Source organism: Anticarsia gemmatalis, chromosome 18 (genome assembly GCF_050436995.1).
Source record: "Anticarsia gemmatalis isolate Benzon Research Colony breed Stoneville strain chromosome 18, ilAntGemm2 primary, whole genome shotgun sequence".
NCBI classification, from domain to species: domain Eukaryota; kingdom Metazoa; phylum Arthropoda; class Insecta; order Lepidoptera; family Erebidae; genus Anticarsia; species Anticarsia gemmatalis.
Window position 1 is genome coordinate 3,444,528 of NC_134762.1, and position 19,615 is coordinate 3,464,142.

At 36.8% G+C, this 19,615-nt stretch overlaps 1 protein-coding gene across 2 annotated transcripts in view; it reads right to left on the bottom strand.

The window, feature by feature from the left end:
• Positions 1–19,615, bottom strand: part of kibra (WW and C2 domain containing protein kibra) — a 63,417-nt gene that overhangs the window by 16,458 nt on the left and 27,344 nt on the right. Inside the window, exon 1 of one of the 2 annotated variants that reach the window (XM_076125768.1) lies at positions 1,457–2,014. The exons of the other annotated variant lie outside the window; for it this stretch is intronic. Within the exon in view, the coding sequence (XP_075981883.1) occupies positions 1,457–1,999 (543 nt within the window). The 5' untranslated portion in view covers positions 2,000–2,014. Of the gene's footprint in view, positions 1–1,456; positions 2,015–19,615 lie in introns of those variants that run through there. 2 annotated transcript variants of the gene reach the window in all.

Sequence of the window (19,615 nt, forward strand, 5' to 3'; positions counted from 1 at the left end):
CTGAGGCACATTTAGCGGTAGTTTATCTATTCAAACTGTTTTTATATGAGTTTAAACGCTATTGAATAGATAAAGTATCGCTAAATGTACCTCAGAAACCGAGGGCAAGAATACTACCCTGACACAGTAATAAATATTGTCAATTATCTCAATGTTTCGCAGACTGTAATACTTGTTAAGATCGATCGCGTTGCAATTATGCCGTCCTGTATATGTGCATAAAAATGAAGAAAAAACTATCAGTGGAATATCCTACTGACCGAATAATAATATCGGAATGTCGGTTCAATCAATCGATCAATTCATATATAAAGCTTAATGTTGTTATCTAAAACCTGGTGAAGATTAAAATTGCAAATGTTTTTATATTTGCATTTAGGAAAGCGAGCCTAATCTTTCGTTAGGTCCAAAGTTTAGAGTGATCTTTGAATCCAATTTAAAAGAAGTTTTTCTTGTAACTGTTGTTTGTTCGATTGTTGTTAAGATTTGTAGATCTAAATAAGTGTAACTTCATATATCCTAATGTGTTATTTTAGGAAATTTGAGAAGATTAATTGGATACAACAATCCAATTTGATTTCATAAAACAGAATCTATTAAAATAATAGTCGTCTAAAAAGATGATCATCAAAAAAGTTCATTATACGTGCGTATTAATATAATGTTACAAATACAAAAGCCAATTTCTTAGTACAAGGAAAATATAAAGCATTTTGATTTAAAAGAGGTACGTAATTACATTGACGAGGCTCCAAGAATTTAGTTTTTGTTAACATAAAAATTGATTGTGTTATGAAACAGAGCCTTACAAAAACTTAATTATTTCGCTACTGGCGCTTAACGATCCTTTATGTCAGATTTTATAGCCCCAAAATGTTTGATCGAGTGTGAACAATATTTTTACTTGTTTTTCCAGTAACTGATGAGGTTTTAAATAAAAATATTTGTACCTGCCAGTCATTTTTCGACAGCTCAGTCAATGTTTGACGCAATCGTAAAATGTGGGAAGGACGAATAATGTTTGGATTGGATACGTGTTCAGTGTAAAATATGTAAAATAACATATTCGCATATATCTATTTAGTTTAAAGAAAATAGTGTGTCGTGAACATCGTAAATGTGATAAAATTTACGTGATTTTTAAAAGAATTATGAGGTTAACATGCCTCACACATATATTCGAAATTCATCAAGTTACATACAAAATTGACAAGTCATTAGAGCAAAATCCCGAAACAACCATTTTTTATCTCAACTTTAAATACAGTATCATAAGTTGGGCAATGACTTTTCGGCTTTGGAATCCGTGTAAAAACACCTGCGTATATCATCGTACGGTTATATCCTGTTCTGTAAAAAATTACAATTAAATAACTACATTGTATTCGGAGAGATGACGTCAAGTGATCTAGCTGTAGTGTACATTATTTGAAGTGGTAAAACAAGTAACATTTACGGTGAAAAGACGTAACGATCCATTGAGCCTGCAGGCTTGCTGCAGCCGACTCCAGGTATGCGGCGGACACTGCGGGAAGGTTCCGTTCCTGCTGAGCACCTGCGTGGCCACGTAACCTTGACCTTCGTAGTAAGCCACTTCGGACACCGGCACTAAACGCACTTCCGCGGAACGTATCTGACGCACTGACAGTATGTTCTCGTAGATGGCCTCGTCCTCTAGGTTCTGACCTTCGGGACAGAGCCGGTAGCCGAACTCGCGGCTGATCTCGTCGAGGTTAGCGTACTCGGGGCGCTTGCGCATCTCGTCGATGTTCTGGTACTGCGGCTCATCGCGCACGCGCAGGCCAGGAGGGCGCGCGGACGTGGGCTCGACGCGCACGCCGTACTCGGGCGGCTGGCGGACCATGCGCGCGAGTTGGCGACTGCCGAAACAACCGCGGCACCAGGTGTGCGCGCGCCCGCGGATCGCCGGCGTTTCGGGCTCGGGCTCAGGGGGAGGCGGCTGGGACCACATAGTGAGCGCTCGCCGCAACGGACACATCTTAACCCCCAAAAGGGCGCGCGTCGACTGGCGCGGGCGCGCGGAGCTCGGATGGCGCGCAGTGGAATGCGCCCGCGCCGCCGAAAGAATGCAATCTCGGGCGCATTTCGGAGGTCGATCTCTCCGAAGGGCCGGGGTCCGCGGGCGCTCCCGCCTCCCGGGCCGCGGCCATCTGTCGTAATAAGTTCGTCGAATCGAAACGCACGGCCCGCCGAGGTGTCGGCGTGCGGCGACGCTCTAACGGACCCTCACTGACCTCATCCCGTGTCCTCACGCGAAATCATTCACCGAATTTTGTTTTCTCGTTTTTAAATTCAATTCGATTGAATTTAATTTTGGGGGTTACCTGTTGCCGATGTCCCTTAAGATTCGTCTGGGTGTCAGCTCACATTCCAATTTTTACGAGATATCCTGCTGTTTAAGTTTAGAGTCATCTAACTCACATAAAGTGAGACATAAAATAATCCTTTTTTGCCGTCTTATAAAAACGCTTTGCGGAATTCTGCGGCACCGGCAATAAAGCGGCAACCCTGCACGTAACAGTTGTTTAATTATTCAGAATCAGCTTAGGCTCGTTAACTAGGCGGCGATAAACAATCGTAATCGCTGCAATCCTCGGATGACCGCGGCGACAACAGCGGTGTGGAATGCAAAAAAGCCGAGCAATTTCACATGTGACAGTGGCAATGTAGCGGTCACGCGCCTGCAGCACTTAGCGCGCGATTTTCTCAGATTTTCCACGTAATCAATTTACATGGTTTAATGGTGGTATGCGAGGGGGGCGCGTTGCGGGTAGAGGGGGGCGGGGGCGGCTCAGGGCGCATCTGCCGGCTGCAGGTAGACGCATACATTTTTGTTCCGGAATTCCTTTACACGCATTTGCAATCCCGTCCCGACTCGCCTGCTTATTGAACCAAAGTTCGGAAGTAAGAAAAAAAATTAAAAGTAAGTGAATTCACGCAAAGTGTTTTTCAATCGGTACTATCCTGACGAGGTGGACCTATTCTCACGCTGGTCGTACGATGAAATAGCTTGCATTTTTTCTAGCTAACTAACCGCATGATTTCAAAGCCACACATGTGCGGGCGCATGTTTGATTTTTCAATAGACACGCAAGCACGTTGTTCTGCAATGTGATTTTATGTAAAATACACAATGAATATAATATCATGAATTGAATACAATGCAGACATTTGAGAAATCCTCGGTGGTATATTCTCGTTAGGCCCTTTTGTTTGGAGGCTATTAAAATTCAATTGAATACAGTATAAATCCGCAGATAAGTATAACGCGCCGTCAGCAAGAGCTACAAAATAGGCAATTTAATTCATAAAATTCAACGTTAACGAGTTGATGGCGTACAGACAGGTAATTTGGCACGGTGCCTACATTCCATCGTGCGGTATGTACGACTAATAGCACCATGTGTTTTTTGCTCACAAATACCGGTAAAATTTCAGGTAATGACGAAAATAACACGGGTAATGTAACTACAATAACTAGTTTTTGTGCTGAAGTCGAATTTCATCGGAATTTCATAGTTCGTAAACACGAAGATCGGAGAACGGGCCACAAATGATTCTGAGTCAACAAATTAGGTGCAATTATAGTAGAGAGGAATCGAAAAGTTAATTTCTTATTACAGTAATTTTGATATAGAAATATTTAAATAATTTTGAAAAGTAGAACTCGTTTAGGAGAAAGTGTTTGAGTTCTTTGAATTATGTCACATTATCCATCCATCAAAATATTTCAAATCACTGATAAAGTCGGCCTTTAGCCGGAATGCGTTTGATTCAGTCATCGTGTTCTTTGCACATTTTTGATCTTGCGACCGCTTGCTATAAAATGTAATATTAGTATAAAGCTTACATCATGCCTGCATCGTAGTGTGCACGAGATAAAGGTCCGCGCATTATACACCGTGAAAGGTAATTTTATTTCTCATGCTAAAGTCAGAATCTGGATAAAAGTTTTACTGGAATTGTTTTTAATAATTATTTTCTTATTGTTGGAATCTGTAAGTTTGCCGTGGGGGTTTCTAGAGAGAGCATCTGCCTCCCTTGGACCGGTTGCTTTTCGACTCACTCTTATACTCGCATCTCTTTCAATCTTGTACAGGTTTGCTATATAGCCGTCTTTATCATACCTGCAGCCTACGGAACTAATTTTACGTCTTTTTCTTCTCGTTGGCTATCTGCTGTAAACGACCGACACATTCGAGTTTTCTTTCCCTCTTAAAACTGTATTGTTTATTTAATTCCTTATGTACTAATCAAATACAATGTATAAACGCAGTTAAAAATACTAACAAGAATTTCCTTAATTTCAATAAAATATTTTTAATATTCAGATACGGAACTTTTTTTTCTAATTTTACGGTATAAAATGTATTGTTCACGAATTACATAAATGGTAATTTGAAACAAAGCCGAAGGTCGTTGCTAGTTAATGTCTGCTTATATCCAAAATTCAACCTGCCCGAGGTTCCAAGTTTTGTTTTTTTATTGCTTTTGGATGGCGAGCGGCGGCCGGGGGCTTGGATGCGATTAAAATTCCTCAGATACCTCACGCCTGCCGTCCCTTGGGCGCTGCGATGACCATAGACCGGACAAGGCGTGTAACTTTCCTACGCTATTGTTGCTCGGTACTAACAAATTGCTGATTTTCTGATAAAAATGTACCTTTTTATAAAACAACGTAGCAACCAGGTGTCTGTATCCACGCTCCGTTTTAGTTATTCGTGTTTCAAATAAGTGGAGTATAAAAGCTGGAATGTGTACTCAGATTTACAATGTACTTTACAGATAAAAAAAATGTATAAATATGCAGCGAGTAAATTAGGTTTCAATTCAAAATACCACAGTTGCAGATAGTCGTAAGTGTAAATGAAAAAAATATAATGTCATGTCTTTTCGTTGTGTAGTCAGTGCGCATGCCAGAGGCCTCTCTGAGAGCAATCTCCAGCAAGAAGCAGGCCCAGGGCAGGCACCGACATTACCATATTACAGAAATTATTACCATTACAACATAATACTACGCCACGGAGAGACGTGAGCGACAGCACTTCCATTCTGATTGTTATTATGTTTAATTTTGGAGAAATTTTATAATTTTCTTGACAAAAATGTTACAAAAAGTTTGAAAGTGTTGAAATGAAAACATTGGTAGGAAGTTATAAATAATTTCAGCAATATTATCCTTATATTCCAGTTTTTTTGTATAATAAATGAAAAACATAACAAAAAGTCGTAAACAATCACAAAAAATTAAATATTACAGAAATCTTTTCACAAAAAGTGAATTAATTAATAAATCAAAAATGTCACATGAATCCCTCTGAGATACACTTCTATGAAAGAAGGTATCACATAAGGAGAAACATATATTAATGTTGCATGTTCTTAGAAGACGATAGCTACAAAGCAATAGTCTGTGGAACCATGCCAGGTTTCGAACCCGCTACCATCTGACGCGAGCGCGTACAACCAAGGCTTTACCGGCGACGCCATCTGCGCTATCAGTCTCGTGACGAAAATTACCTCCTGCTTCAAAACTTGATTAGTATTCTTAATGCTTATTTGATGTTAACACGTTACTTGTAAATAACCTATTCAAAATCGTATATAAAAAGAAAAGTGAGTATTAGAAACCTACTTCGAACATCGTATGTTTTAATGAAAATAAAAATTCCACTCGACAAATCGATCACGTGTCAAACATACATTATTAACGGTGTTTTAATTAGACATTCCTGTATAGAGTTATTAACATGACATGTAATATAAACTCCATTAATTTCAAGGGAAAATAGAAACACGAGTTGAACAAAAAAATCGTGTTACTATCAATACAACAAAAAATCAAGGACACGCATTCACACGAACTTTAATCTCATCCATCATACACAGACGTACATACAAAGAGAAGAATGTACCGAATATTCATATTAATAAACTCGAGTCGAATGCGGTCTAGCGTTATACACGATTATCCTTCCAGGGGGAAAAGAAAAAACGTTTGTAAAAAAAATAATATGACAGAAGGCGATGGAAGGTGGGGTGGTGGGGGGCGAGGCGCGCGGGCGCACGAAACACGCGGTTTGACGTATTCGTTTTTTACGCTCATATTCTTATTATTGGGTCCAACCGCTCCCGGTGTTACGGGCGTGGAATGCGCCATAGATCAACTCTCGCGCAGACGCGGCACCATATTTTATATGCAGCATTTAAATTGTTTATGTTTTGGATTTTGTTTTATGTTACATTGGAAAGATAAATGTGGCGTATATTGTAGAGGCATGTTACAAACAGTGAAACGCTTGTAAACGCGTTCTTCTCGGGTGACTACTACCTATTACCGAAGATGTAGCTTTTTGCTTGTAAATACAAAGATAAAATAGCGTGAGCAGCCTATAATTAACTCCAACTCTCAACCTTTGAAAACTCATGAATAGTTTAGTCAAAATGACAAAATATGGAATAATTTACATAAAACCAATTACATCGGCATAGTCCTTAATAGAGTGTAGTTCAGTGCACCCTCATTACATGATTAATTTAAGTATACGCCTATTATCAGTTCCATAAATATTTTTACAGTAATCAACCTATCAGTTTGGAACGCCAGCACGCCGGCTATTACTAGATAATTGCACATACTAAACTTTATGAAATGACATTCATCACTGCATTTAAAAAGCAAAAAGCTGCTGCGCTTTATAAGTTTCCATAGATTTTCTATTCTTGAAGACATTAATTATTAAACCTAGTTGATATGCATCAACTACTCAAGAATATAATCATAGTACTTATCACCTAAGAGTTATATAACAGAAAACTAAACAAAATGGGAAAACAGTCCAGAACAGATACCTACGACCTTCATAACGTAAACATTTCTGGAATTTGTTTAAAAAAACAAACGAGCGAACACCCTCGTGAGAAATGGTTGAAAAAAAAACAGAGATCCCTTTGTCGTGGATGGGAATCGTGAGTTCCAGGAATTCGCGTGCCATCCATACAATAAATACGTTTGTTCATAGAACAGGCACCGCTTGTGTAGAAGAACGAAGAACGCACCGATGAACTCGAATCGTAGCCTGCAGATGAGTGGAAAAAATGTTCAGCCATTTAGCTGGTACATTCCTAGACTTGTTTTTCATTTAAATCCGTCGGGGCTCTTTGAAAATTGTTTGTGAAAGTATTTTAGGCATTAGCTGCAATGATACTGCAGTGTAACTCGAACAAACGTTGCGAAGAGAACACACGCAAATACAAAATATTAACCTCTCAGAACACTACTTCCACAGTCATCAATTTACTTCAACGAAAATAGAAAATCAACAGAATTACAATTTACATGGAACAGGCAAATTACACTATAGGTAACAAGCTCGTAAATCACGCGTTCGCCTTAGTAGGAAAACACGAAGACAGACAAATGCTGTAACCCCCGGGCAACACGTTAAGAATCCCTTTATGAGGCTGTTGTAACGGCCCACGTGAAAACGCCGGTAAACCTAGAATTTGCAACTAGTTGTTCATACTTTGAACATGATTCATCTTAAATTTCTAAATAGCGTAACTGTACTCAAATATATTATGCTTTAACTTCGCAGATCCTCACATTGCAATTAAAGATACTACCGTTTTTATTGAAAGTATAACAGACGTAGGTGCCAATGCTGTCAAAAATTAAGGTGTTATTTCTTCAACGGTCTAAAGGCAGACAACCTTAACAAAACTCAATATTGTGTAGGAGGCAGAGACCTACAAAAGGCAGCAAGTAAAGTCAGAATTAAGGACATACTTCACGGCATTATTTGTGTTACGTTTCAAGTTTATACTTATTCATACAGTTGTACTAAATACTGCCCACATACGCATAGCTCGCGTAACACAAAACGCGGTTAAAGGCATGAATACACATAATTGCGAATGCGCGTCTCAACGTAGGGTTACCAGATCAATGTTTCGGCAGAAATTATTCGTAAGATTCTATTTGGTTTTTATAATTTCAACATTTTAAATGACTTTGTGTAAATATAACACTTCTACAACGAAGAGAAGTCAAGCTATGGTTAAAGTATTTATGAATAATTATTCCACATTCCAAGAAAATAACACCTTACCCGCATTTATGAAAAATTATACCAGGTACTGAAGTTAATTTGTTAAACTCACGGAATTTTAAAGTTGGCGTGGCTGCATGTACAAAAAGCAGTTTCAAATTATTTGAACATCTGGTAACCCTACTCCAAGGTCCAGCGTTGAGGTCGTCTGCGCTTGCGCACGCGTCCCTCACTTCGAAAACAATCTCGGGTTACGGGCCGGGCTCGTGTGGGCATGCCGAAGTACCGCGGGACGACACGAACTCGCCCGATTAACATCCCAAGATTGATCGTGTACGTAAGTGCAAAAAGTTGCGACAGTGTCACGAAGATGTAGAGCCGATTTTGGGCAAGGGTTTTATTATCGAAGATGTTTTTCAAATTAATTTGGGTCTGACAAACGTGATCTGGTTCCAAATTAATTTATAAATCGGATTTTGTTTGAAAACCATGTAATCGACCTTAGATAAGCTTTTTATTGATTACGTCCCAGAAGGAATCCATTTTAGGTGCAGTTGCAGGGTATTGTACATCTCTTTATCAACGGCAATCGGGAATTCATAACTTATTGGTTTTCTAGCTGTATGTAAATTATTCCCAGTCTTTGCAGAAATAGGTTTGCATTCACAAAAAATCAAAACTGTGTCCGAGTGGAGCAGGAGCGTTGGTCACGGTGCGCGCACGCAACTTTACGACGAGGTGTAACATTAGCCGAGCGGCGGAACAATGGGCGCACGCGCTGAGGTCGCCGCGCCGGGTCGAGGACGAGCCCCGACAGCCTTCCCCGTCCTTCAATGCTGCCCGCTTTATTGTATGTTGCTACGGACTCCTTGCAAACTTTACTGAACAATTCAAACTTACTGACTTTCAAACGTTTCCAAACGAACTGCTCACTGTATTTTAGGAGAAAAGCAATTCTAAAGAATCTATCTCGATCACCGAAAGCTTATAAGCTTGAAAGTCTACATAAATTAGTTTCCTGAATAGAATTACTTATTAAAGTAGGCGTGTACGTAGAAGATCAAATTGAAAACCAGCAATCCAGGTGTGGAATAGCTTTGAATTCCGCAAGATTCATTCCGATATATATATCCTTTCTGAACTCCTTCAGCAAAAGATTTGAAGTAAATACCAAAAGAAATAATGTGACAAAAGCTGCCACAAGTGAAGTGACACAATCACGTTCATAATTCAATGTGTGTTGAAACATTTTAGAGTGTTAGTTAAAAATGTGACGGCCGGGACTCATGTCATCCGCTTATGATTGGACGGGCGCATTCCATCGCCTGATGCACGACCGACATGTCTTGTGGATGAATACAAATAAGATAGGACAACATTTTTTATTTCAATGTCGGATTTGTTATGCACATAGTGATGGGATAAATCATGTTACTTTAGATGTTTCTAAGGTGTTTGAAATATGCATGACTATTTCAGTTATTCATGAGAGAATCTAGTCAAAGAATTCGTCCGTAATATTGAGTCTGGAGTCGTTCAGACAAATAATGCTCACTGCCATTATACACTAGATCCTTTGAGTATACTGTGAAGGGGTATAAGATCCGATATTTTATAACAACACAAATCAAGTTTACGCTTTTACTACTAGTTCATTTCCATTACAACTGGGCTCAGTAGTTCCATGCCACGTCAAAACTTGTTTTATTTTTATGACGGAGATTTAAAAAGGACAATGTGTTTCGGCTACCGAGTTACGCTCTCAGAGATTAGATAATATTAAATGATCCTTTGTGTAAACTGCTTGCTTTTAAATTTGATTCTTTATGACTTTTATACCGTGTAAGTCAAGCGTTAATAAGGCAATGTACGACGGCGACATTTACTGAGTAATCTCTTTGGGAATTTCTTGTATATTACTGAGATATGTACTATCTCTAGATACGTAATCAGAAATATGATTTTGTAATCTATTTATTCTAATTGCATTTGGAGAGACAGTAATGTTATGTAATTAATTACTGCAAGTCCACTTGACGTTTTGTTTAAAGCGAAAATACAAAAAGACGTATCTAACTTTCACCTTGTGTTCGTACGGCTATAGATCATCGAGCGCCTACGGCGGAACAAAAGATGAACCCTGACGCACGACGAAATCTCTACATTCTACATTTCTAACAAATGCCTTACTACATATTCAATAAAACCATTAATACTTCTATTGAAACTTTTCATTTCTATTTATGCCAACCAACAAAATATCAAAATAATCGTATGCGCCAGTCTGACCTTTAACGGCGTACAGCTTTGACAGATGGTGTCATTAACTGCACCGGCCTATGCGTTCGGTGGAAGAGAGAAAAAAAAGCATTTTTAAAAAGTTAGGAACGCATCTATAATTATAATGAAGCATGAACGCATCAGGTCAAAAGAGTGTGGTAATGTCACTGGTTTAAAATAAGACGTATGGAATGTTTATCAACGGCATTCTTAAGTTTACGACCGGGGTAGGAACAGGCACATATGCCGAATTTGGGGTGGCTGTTGTACACGCAGCTTTAGGTATGCTGTGTGGTTATAACATTTTCACATTACTTGCGTGAATATTTAACGTGAAGGTTTTGAATAATATGCGGGCCTTGTGTAATGTTTTTAACTGTACAATGTTGCGTAATTATGAGTTTTCTCCGGCAGAGTAAAATAATTTATAAACAACTCACAAAGTCAAATTAAAGGCAATGTTTTAAAACATTTATTGCGAGTAAGAAAAGTTGTAAGCCAATCACTCCTGAGAATTGTATCAGTACTTAAATCTTCAACAGAACGAGCCAGATGCTCCGAACAGGTATAAAATTAGTGCAACATTTCTGTTCATACCCCAACCTACAATTATTGGCTAAAGAACAACCTGTAATTTATCTACAGTAGCCTGCACGTACGTAATAATTATATTTTTAAAATATTTTAAATATACCGGCTGATGTTAAAGTGGACGGTAAGAATCTTTTCAAGTTGAAGGAATCCTTACATTCACAGGTAGAGAGAATTTCAATGTCACTTTATTCATTTTTTATTAACCGTTGCAATATAAAGATTTTGCGCTCGCAACTGTATGAAAACCACACATCGAAAAATAGTGAAAGAATTTAATGGGTGGTGAGTTCACCCCAGGTAAGGGTGAAAGGAAGGCACCTGTTAAGAATACACCCCATGACAACAAAAGTATTGATCTAATAAACACTGGCAATGAGTACAAACACAAAATCAACAAGTTATAGAGAACTAAAACCAATAATAGTTTCACTAAAATTGCAGTAGAATGTGACTGCACGTAATCTTATGAAAACTATTAAACGCTCTGTAGGTATAAAGCGATGTTTACGTCAATAGTCAACAAACGTAACATATCAACTATGTTGGAATTTTCCCATAAAACTTCTAAGTAGATCTCGTTCACGATAATTTATAATTATACACCGTGTTACAAGTATTGTAGAAGGAATGCGATATAATACTCGTGACCCCAACGACCTGGGCTCTGTCAACATTTTTATAGATTTATACAAGTCGTTTTATGACAATCGGACTTTTAATACCGAGACGGCGTTAAGCTCCAGTCTTCATGTACTGTGGATATCATTTCATTTTCAGATTCTTTATATTTTTCAAATATTAACCAACAGAACTATATTTATTTTCAGACTGTAAACATTATTTTAGTAAGTTCGAGTGATTTATTATTCGTCCCTTCCTGTACCGATCAGGACGATTCAGAAAACGCACCATTAAAAACCAAGTTCTGTTTAATTTGATGGTACCTATACGTCCAATCGGTTCACAAAATACAATATACCATTGCCATATTTCATTTATCTTGAAAACATGGATCACATCTCTCGTAAGCCATTACCACAACTTTGGGCCAAGAAATATTCATTCAATACAAGGTGATTTTTAAAACGCTACCGGGCGAAACATCCCGGTTCACGCGACAGCATCGAGTGGTACTTCTTAAAAATTCCAACGTCTCATGATAACGATGGCTTTACTCGTTAATGTTATGGCCGTTACATGTTTTATACGAGCCAACGATAAAACTGTGGATTTTAAACAAAAGCCTTTTATATTTGATTGCACAAGACACTTAAGTTCGCAGGAAAAAATATGGGATGAAAGTTAAAATAAGTTTAACAGCTTATAGTGACCAAAATTTGGTTATTACAGGAGTTTAATTTAAAAGCTTATTAAAGCCAAGAAAATATGCAGTGGTTATTTTAACGACAGGCGAAACACTGTCGGAAGATTGTTTGGAGAAATATGAGCAGCTTAATATTCTAAGCGTGTAATTACATACTAATAGCTGTTTTGGCAATTAACAAAAACAATAAATCACCAAATGGTTTCTAAACGAATCATTGTTTACAAACAAGAATGGAAGCTAACATAACTGGCACTTGAAAAAAACGAATAACGTGAAATCTTTATTTAACATAAGAAACCTTTGAAGACTAAAACGTTACAATAAAAACAAGAAACAAAATGTTACCGCTGAACGCTCTGTCATCGTATAGTACTTTCAAGATTTTTATTGTACAACTGATCTCCATTCTGAGCATTCCAAAAGCATGAGTGTATGATGCACGTGTTTTAATGACTGCAAAGGATTGGAAATGATATTTGAATATGAACGGATTTTGTTCCCTCGGCTTTTGTATGTCTGTCAGCTCTTTGTAGTCGAAGCAATGACTGACATTCAACTAACTGGACCTTTAGTTATCTAAGAATTTAAATGCAGCCTCTTAAATAAAATGTATTAACACCATTTTATATTACGACACGTCGAATACATCTAAGAAAATGGATAACCGGATTTACTCATTTTACTCATTTATAAGAATGATGGAAACGAATTTTTCACAGTCGAATTTGTCAAGATACAAATATTTTAAGAATATGTAATTTGAAACTAACATATAAATTAGTCTGTACTCTAATGACTCAAAAAATCGGATTAAAAATATTTACTCAGCATAGATTACAATCAAATATTTAAATTTGCCTTCATTCGAACGAAGTTACGCTAGTATGGAGATTAAAATATACATATCATTGGAGTCTTATGACAAATGCGTAGACCCAGACGATTTATATCGACGGTATTTTAATGGATTTAATCAATTCCCCTTGTGCACTAGTGCGTTTACGATGAAAAATGGAAGAATCGCTTTGCATATTATCTAGATGTATCGTTTCCAACCAGCGCCCGGAACATTCATTTATTATGCGACGTATTAAAATAATGCTTTTAAACTTTCTACGAGATATGCGTGAATGATGTATTGTCCATTTTGGTAGCTATCGGTTGACCTGTGCAGTTTGTTAACTTAAATTTCCTTCTGCTCTGGACCATGAAATTGGCGTAATAACCCACGCATCCTCGTAAATTTACAGCCCGAAGGCTGCGCAGGGCGAGGCGGCGTGTAAAACGAGCGGCAGATATATCATAATCAAGCCAGCATCTAGAATCAATATATTATCTGGGCGGTAGCCAGTCGAACGGTAGCCCAACGTTGCATTACATTAACAAACGACCCGTTTCTAACTCAGCGCTCTTTTATTATAATATTATGCGATATTGTACATCCACTGTAATTACGTGTTGACCTGTTTTATGGTCAGCTAGTGTTCGACCGTCGCTTTGCTTATGCTACCATTTATTTTTAGACTACTATATTTCAGGTTTCAATGTTAGAGCGTTTTTATCTTTTTGCGTTTGTTTTTAAATCTCCATATTGATATGTACGCGTTTAAGATTAATGGCGTACATCGTAACCTTACTAGCAGACGTGTATAGAAACCGTGTATCTTGGCATGGGATATCGCTCAAGAAAGTTTATGCATGATACAACCAGAGACATATGTGTCCCAGCGACCAGAATGTCAACGTCGACAACTTTACGACAGCGCTCTTCTTTACGATTTCCGATGGACAAGACCAAGATCGGCTGTAGCCAATTAGCAGGTACATCAATTTCTGTGTCACGGTTATTACCGCCAATTAGGGATGGTGATACCTACGCCGCGAACGGGCGTAAATATCAGTTTTTAGAGCAAGTAGAGATAGATCAAATTGATATTTAAGTCATTAGCACGTGTAACTATTCAATAATGATATAATATATCACCCATTAAAGGCTTCTGACGCAATATTATTCAATAATTTTTATTTGTTTCATGTTACTATTATACCGACAAACAGTTAAAATATAATATCTTCTACTAGATGTTGGTCGATTCCACTCAGAGCTTATCTAATATCTCGTTAGAAAGAATCGATTTGAGAGGCACACGGAGAAAATTATTCAATTTATTACTAATTACAGTAATATCTGATTCTATTAATTTAAATGGTATGAAATTTTATTAGATAGATAAATTGGTAGCAGATTGCCGTACGCTCGGTTATATAATAAAAGTAACAGGATTTAGCTGCTTTAATGATTTTTTGATACTTGTTGATGCAATTTAAACAAATATGTGATCAATAACTACGATGACAAGTGACTTCCATACGCTCATAAAAATAAAATATCTTATAACTTTCATACTTTCACATAATCCTTAAAGCTTTACACTTTTAATAGCAAAAAAGTTAGACAACTTCACTTTTTAATAACAAATTCAGTATGGCTCCAGTAAGGTACGGGTTTCTGATATTGTATAAGCATGTACAATTTCCACGTGTTTTAAAATGATTGCGATAACATTCTTGAGTGAATCGTGTAGCATTTTACTCTGCCCGTACTACCGTCAGTTGTTCACGCATGTGTTATTTTATTACCTAATACTGTGATTGCGTAAACATTTTATGGGATTGACGTTCTAAAATCTTATCGCATATCGTAGTGCGACAATAGTAGAATGTTTAGAAAAACTGTACGTTTTTCAATTGAAGTATTTTAAGTAGTAGGTGTAACATATCGTACGATACGATTCCGTCTCGGTTGTGGCAAATTTGCCACGATGGTAGTACAATTACGATTACCTGCAATGTGGTAACCTTCGATTAATACTAGTGTTAATACAAAACAAAATCTTGGCACTACTTCGCGACAAAAATATTAAGTCCCGATTTAACCAGCTCCGAATCAGTTAGGTTATCAGGTAGAATTCTTACACTTGTATTCATATAGTATTAGTTTTAAGCAACGAAATTAACCCTCAAGCGTTTTACAATCAGTCAGTTTGCAACCGCGATCAATGTAAAAGTTTTTAGTCATCTAAAGTTTTGAAAGAGTCATCAACATTCTATGACATTTTAGAAGTTATTTTATTGTAACTATAAGCGTGACGAATCATTGAATAAACGTGCAATTAGTTCATTGTATGGGATTAGGGATTACGATATGACTAATAAACAACAACAATGATGCATCGGTATGTCACATCATCATTTGTATAACTTTACGTAAATTCTATTCAATAATATGAAAGAACACAATGAAGTAATCTAAATTCATTAAATTATAAATGAGGATATTTGTAATTGAAATATTAGGTAAAATCTTTTCTCTACACAAAAAAGCTCGATAGTTGGGTACCTCACGGGCTCACTGAAAGAAACCTAATGAACCGTGTAGTCATTTGTGATTCTTGAAGCCAAAGAGATTTTATTACAAGTTCATACATACTATAACGCGAAAAGACTTTTTCCCCGACCTAATATAATTTGAAAGAGAATTCGAATGAGACCAAAGTGTTCTAAAACTACGGCTAATAGCTATGTTTCAATCACAGTTACAGTAGCTACTGGAATATGTTTGAACGATTTTATACAATACGGTGAATTAACTCAAATAAACGAAATTTTGTTGAACCCCAATTTTGTTATCCAAAAGGCCGAATAAATTTTAAAAATCAATAGACTTAGGGATATCCAAAAGCTAACTCATAAGTCAAACTAAAACTAGGCCCACGAGAAACCGCCTTGGAATTCCAGACAGTAATAATTGATAGGTGGGAATTTTATACGTATTTCCCGCTAGTTTTGAATTATTGCATTAATATGTGAACACATTTGTTTATTGCATTACATTTGTAATGATCTGTTTTATAGAATTACAGTATAAAATGAATATAGACTACCTACCTATCTTCTCAAGAATGACCACACATTAAACACATTATGATGTTAGAATTGTACTAAAAAACGTGTTCAAAAAGATGCTAATTCCATGTCCTACAGCTACTATAGGTAAGTTCTAAATCTAATTTCCTATGTATGTTTAATGTCCTTGCAATTCATCAATACAATTCATCTGCCAATGCGTTTATTTCCTTCATACGAAACTTGCATATCGACCCAGAAGTTGTTGCCGTGACTCATGTCTATTTTAAATCTATTATAAGGTCAAGTACACAATTTTTGAATACGCGAAGATGCATCTAACAAGAAAGCTTTGTAAATATTTTCTACTGTCTTTATGGCTTTAAATAATAGGTCCATAAGATAATAATATACATCAAGTCCCAACCACGCAAATAAACCAATGATACCTCGTTTCATAAAAACTATACAAGTTTGCTCGTTGCGTGGCTAATTTTCTTTTTAAACCTCTAAAATTGCCTTCGCCAGGAATAGAACCTGTACATTGTACAATTAGTTAGCACGATAACCGGTTGATCGCATGGAGCTCTGATTACCCCTTCGGTAAATTAAGTATCCTACATGTCATAATATTGTAATTTATCTTGTCTGGATATTTCTTACAAAATATTATGTTACGGCATGTAATCATTTTGTACAACTTAGCATCTTACAAATCACTTGTTGGTATGTGAATATGTTAGTATTATAAAATATACGGCTGCAGCAAATTGCAAACAAAATCATTTTCTTTTAGCAACTAAGAAATTCTTCTAAACGTAAGTGCGTTTTCGTTCCCTTTTTTCATGACCGCAACACCATACAAACTAACAAAACTGTTGCAACCAAACTCTTAATTACGTCAAAAAGCAAAAGACCCATAAAGCATCCAGGCATTGGACATTACTGCTTTTTCAATTTAAAATATTCCGCGTTCGTAAGCCGAATGCGGATTCCACGCCTGAAAGCAATACTTCTGATAAATTATCGGTCGTGTCGTTTATCATTCGATACATTGTAAGGGTAATAAAAGACTGTCGAGGATAAGATGTGTATCTGTCGCAGCAGCGTTCGATATAGGAAGTGTTGCAAAAATTCTGACGTCCATTTTTTATACTGCCGGTAATATTATATTTTTTAAGTAATGAAATATGACTTACAACGTACTGCTACTATAAAACGTGTAAACTACGACAGGAACGACTTCAGCTGTATATCACACTTTTTAGGACAATGTATGGATATTGTAACAGATTTTATGTCAATAAAATATTTTAGATTTTTACAAACTAATTTTCTTTTGCTGATTATTTTGTGTCAGTTTCTTCCTTCAATATTTTTTTACAGAATCCTAACATGCTTCAAAGAAGGCAAAATAAATGTCTTCTTAAAGTTTTACATTTGACCATAAGGCAGGTTTTACACCATGTCAGCAACAAGGCCCTTGCACGTCGCTTACTCGAACAGCCTACACTTTTTGCTTGCAGCGTAACTTGGTGGCTGGATCATAACTATTATTTATGGTCGGTTTGTTTCGTTTTAAATTTTGTGTAATGATGAGTCTTGGCTTGTGGAGGAACACTTCACTTTAATCGCTACAGGTATTCTGTTAGTCAACTTTGTTGATAGGATGTATTGATTTATTTTCGAACCTCCCGCAAACGATAGACTATACCTCTATTCTGTGTTGAAAATTAGTGGAATGTAATCACGACTAGAACTTAATTGCAAGTCAATATATTTTTCTTTGGTCTCTGCCTACAGCTATGGGAAAAAAGCGTTATTTTATGTATGTATGTATAAATGGATATTTGGAAAATATTGTAAAATAAGAGACTTTTCCAAACCAAGTCGGCTTGTTCAAGCAAATTTAGTTTCTTAAGCATTTACTACCAGTTCTGTATCCAAAAGGATAACCATAAAATTGTCTTGTGTATGTTTTAAAAGCTGTTGAACATTTCCATATTGTAAGTCCATATAGGTTTTACCGTCGTATTCCTACCGTCATTTCCTTTAGTGTTTATTTTATGAGTTTCGTTCTGTACGTAGCGTGTACAGCCTGAAACCAAAATAGCTTACCGAACATTAAAAACGACTTCCATATAAGGAATGAAAAACTTGTAATTTGAACATTATGAAAAACTCATCACATTTTTTTACATTAGGTAGTTATTAAAGTTTTAAAAATCGCTTAATCCTAAGCTAGTTCATATATGTGTGAACGTCGAAATTTGATGTCTGTAAAAAGCAAAACTAATAAAATTATTGTAATGATGAAATGATTTCAAGTGAACTTTACAATTATATCGTTAAACTCAAACACTGGCCATATGTTTGCATAACGTTTAGTAATAGGTAAAGTTTATAAATAGACATTATCAAAGTTCATGCAAAGCCACGCTGTCTCATTGGACAAAGATGAGTCTGGAATGTCGACACTTCCTGTTATTTCATACATATTTGTTAATTATTATTCAAATTGCTTGTTTACTCACAACACTGTAGCTTGCGGTTCGGTATTCTTAATAAAGTATGCTAAGTTTATTGTAATAAGTTTGCAAATTCAATGAGAAGCAACGGCAAGAAAATCACAGCTTGCTCTTTTTATGTCGTCGGTCAAACATCGTTCTTGCACCCTTCAGTCCAAAAAATAGGGCACCGACATTGTTTTAGGGCCTTGCTTTCAAGATTAACCACGTCTGTTGACATTTGTCAGTTTGTAATGATAATGACCGTAATCGGGCGTTTCCGAGAATGTGGACGGACGGTCCTCACAGGAAAAGAGCCTTAAACAGAATTCGGAGCGGTCATCTTTCATCTTGTGTATTTTTACCACCAAAAAACATTGAGGCAGGTTAAGTAAAGCTAAAGTTTTAAAAACTTCAAACATCCAACCATCTGTTCGTAAGTTTTACAAAGATTTTATACTCAAAAGAATCATAGGAAACAGGTTCGGTCGGTTGTACCCAAACATGCTTCTACAAGCTTCGAACCATATCATTATAGTTCATTAAACAAAAAGCTACCATAACCGTGTTCCCGACCTCCAAAACTTCAAAATAACCTTGTCTATCTCAAAAAAATATCTGGAAGCTTAGCCCCTCCCCCTCATCTATGCCGCCCGAGGCTGTGGTTCACGTCGACCTTGGTTCCAGGAACAACCCGGGTCAAAAATAATAACTGTTCAGCAACCATCAATTTACTACCATCACAATCAAAATAATACAAATTATACGTATCCCTTTTTAGGGTTCCGTGAGAGAAGTAAGAAAAAACTCAGATGAATTTTAAAACACGCTATTTTTCCTAACTGCCTCAAATAACATGAACTTTGGATATAAAATAAGACTTAAATAAATTACGCGGATATTCCAAAAGGATACCTACGAGACATTCT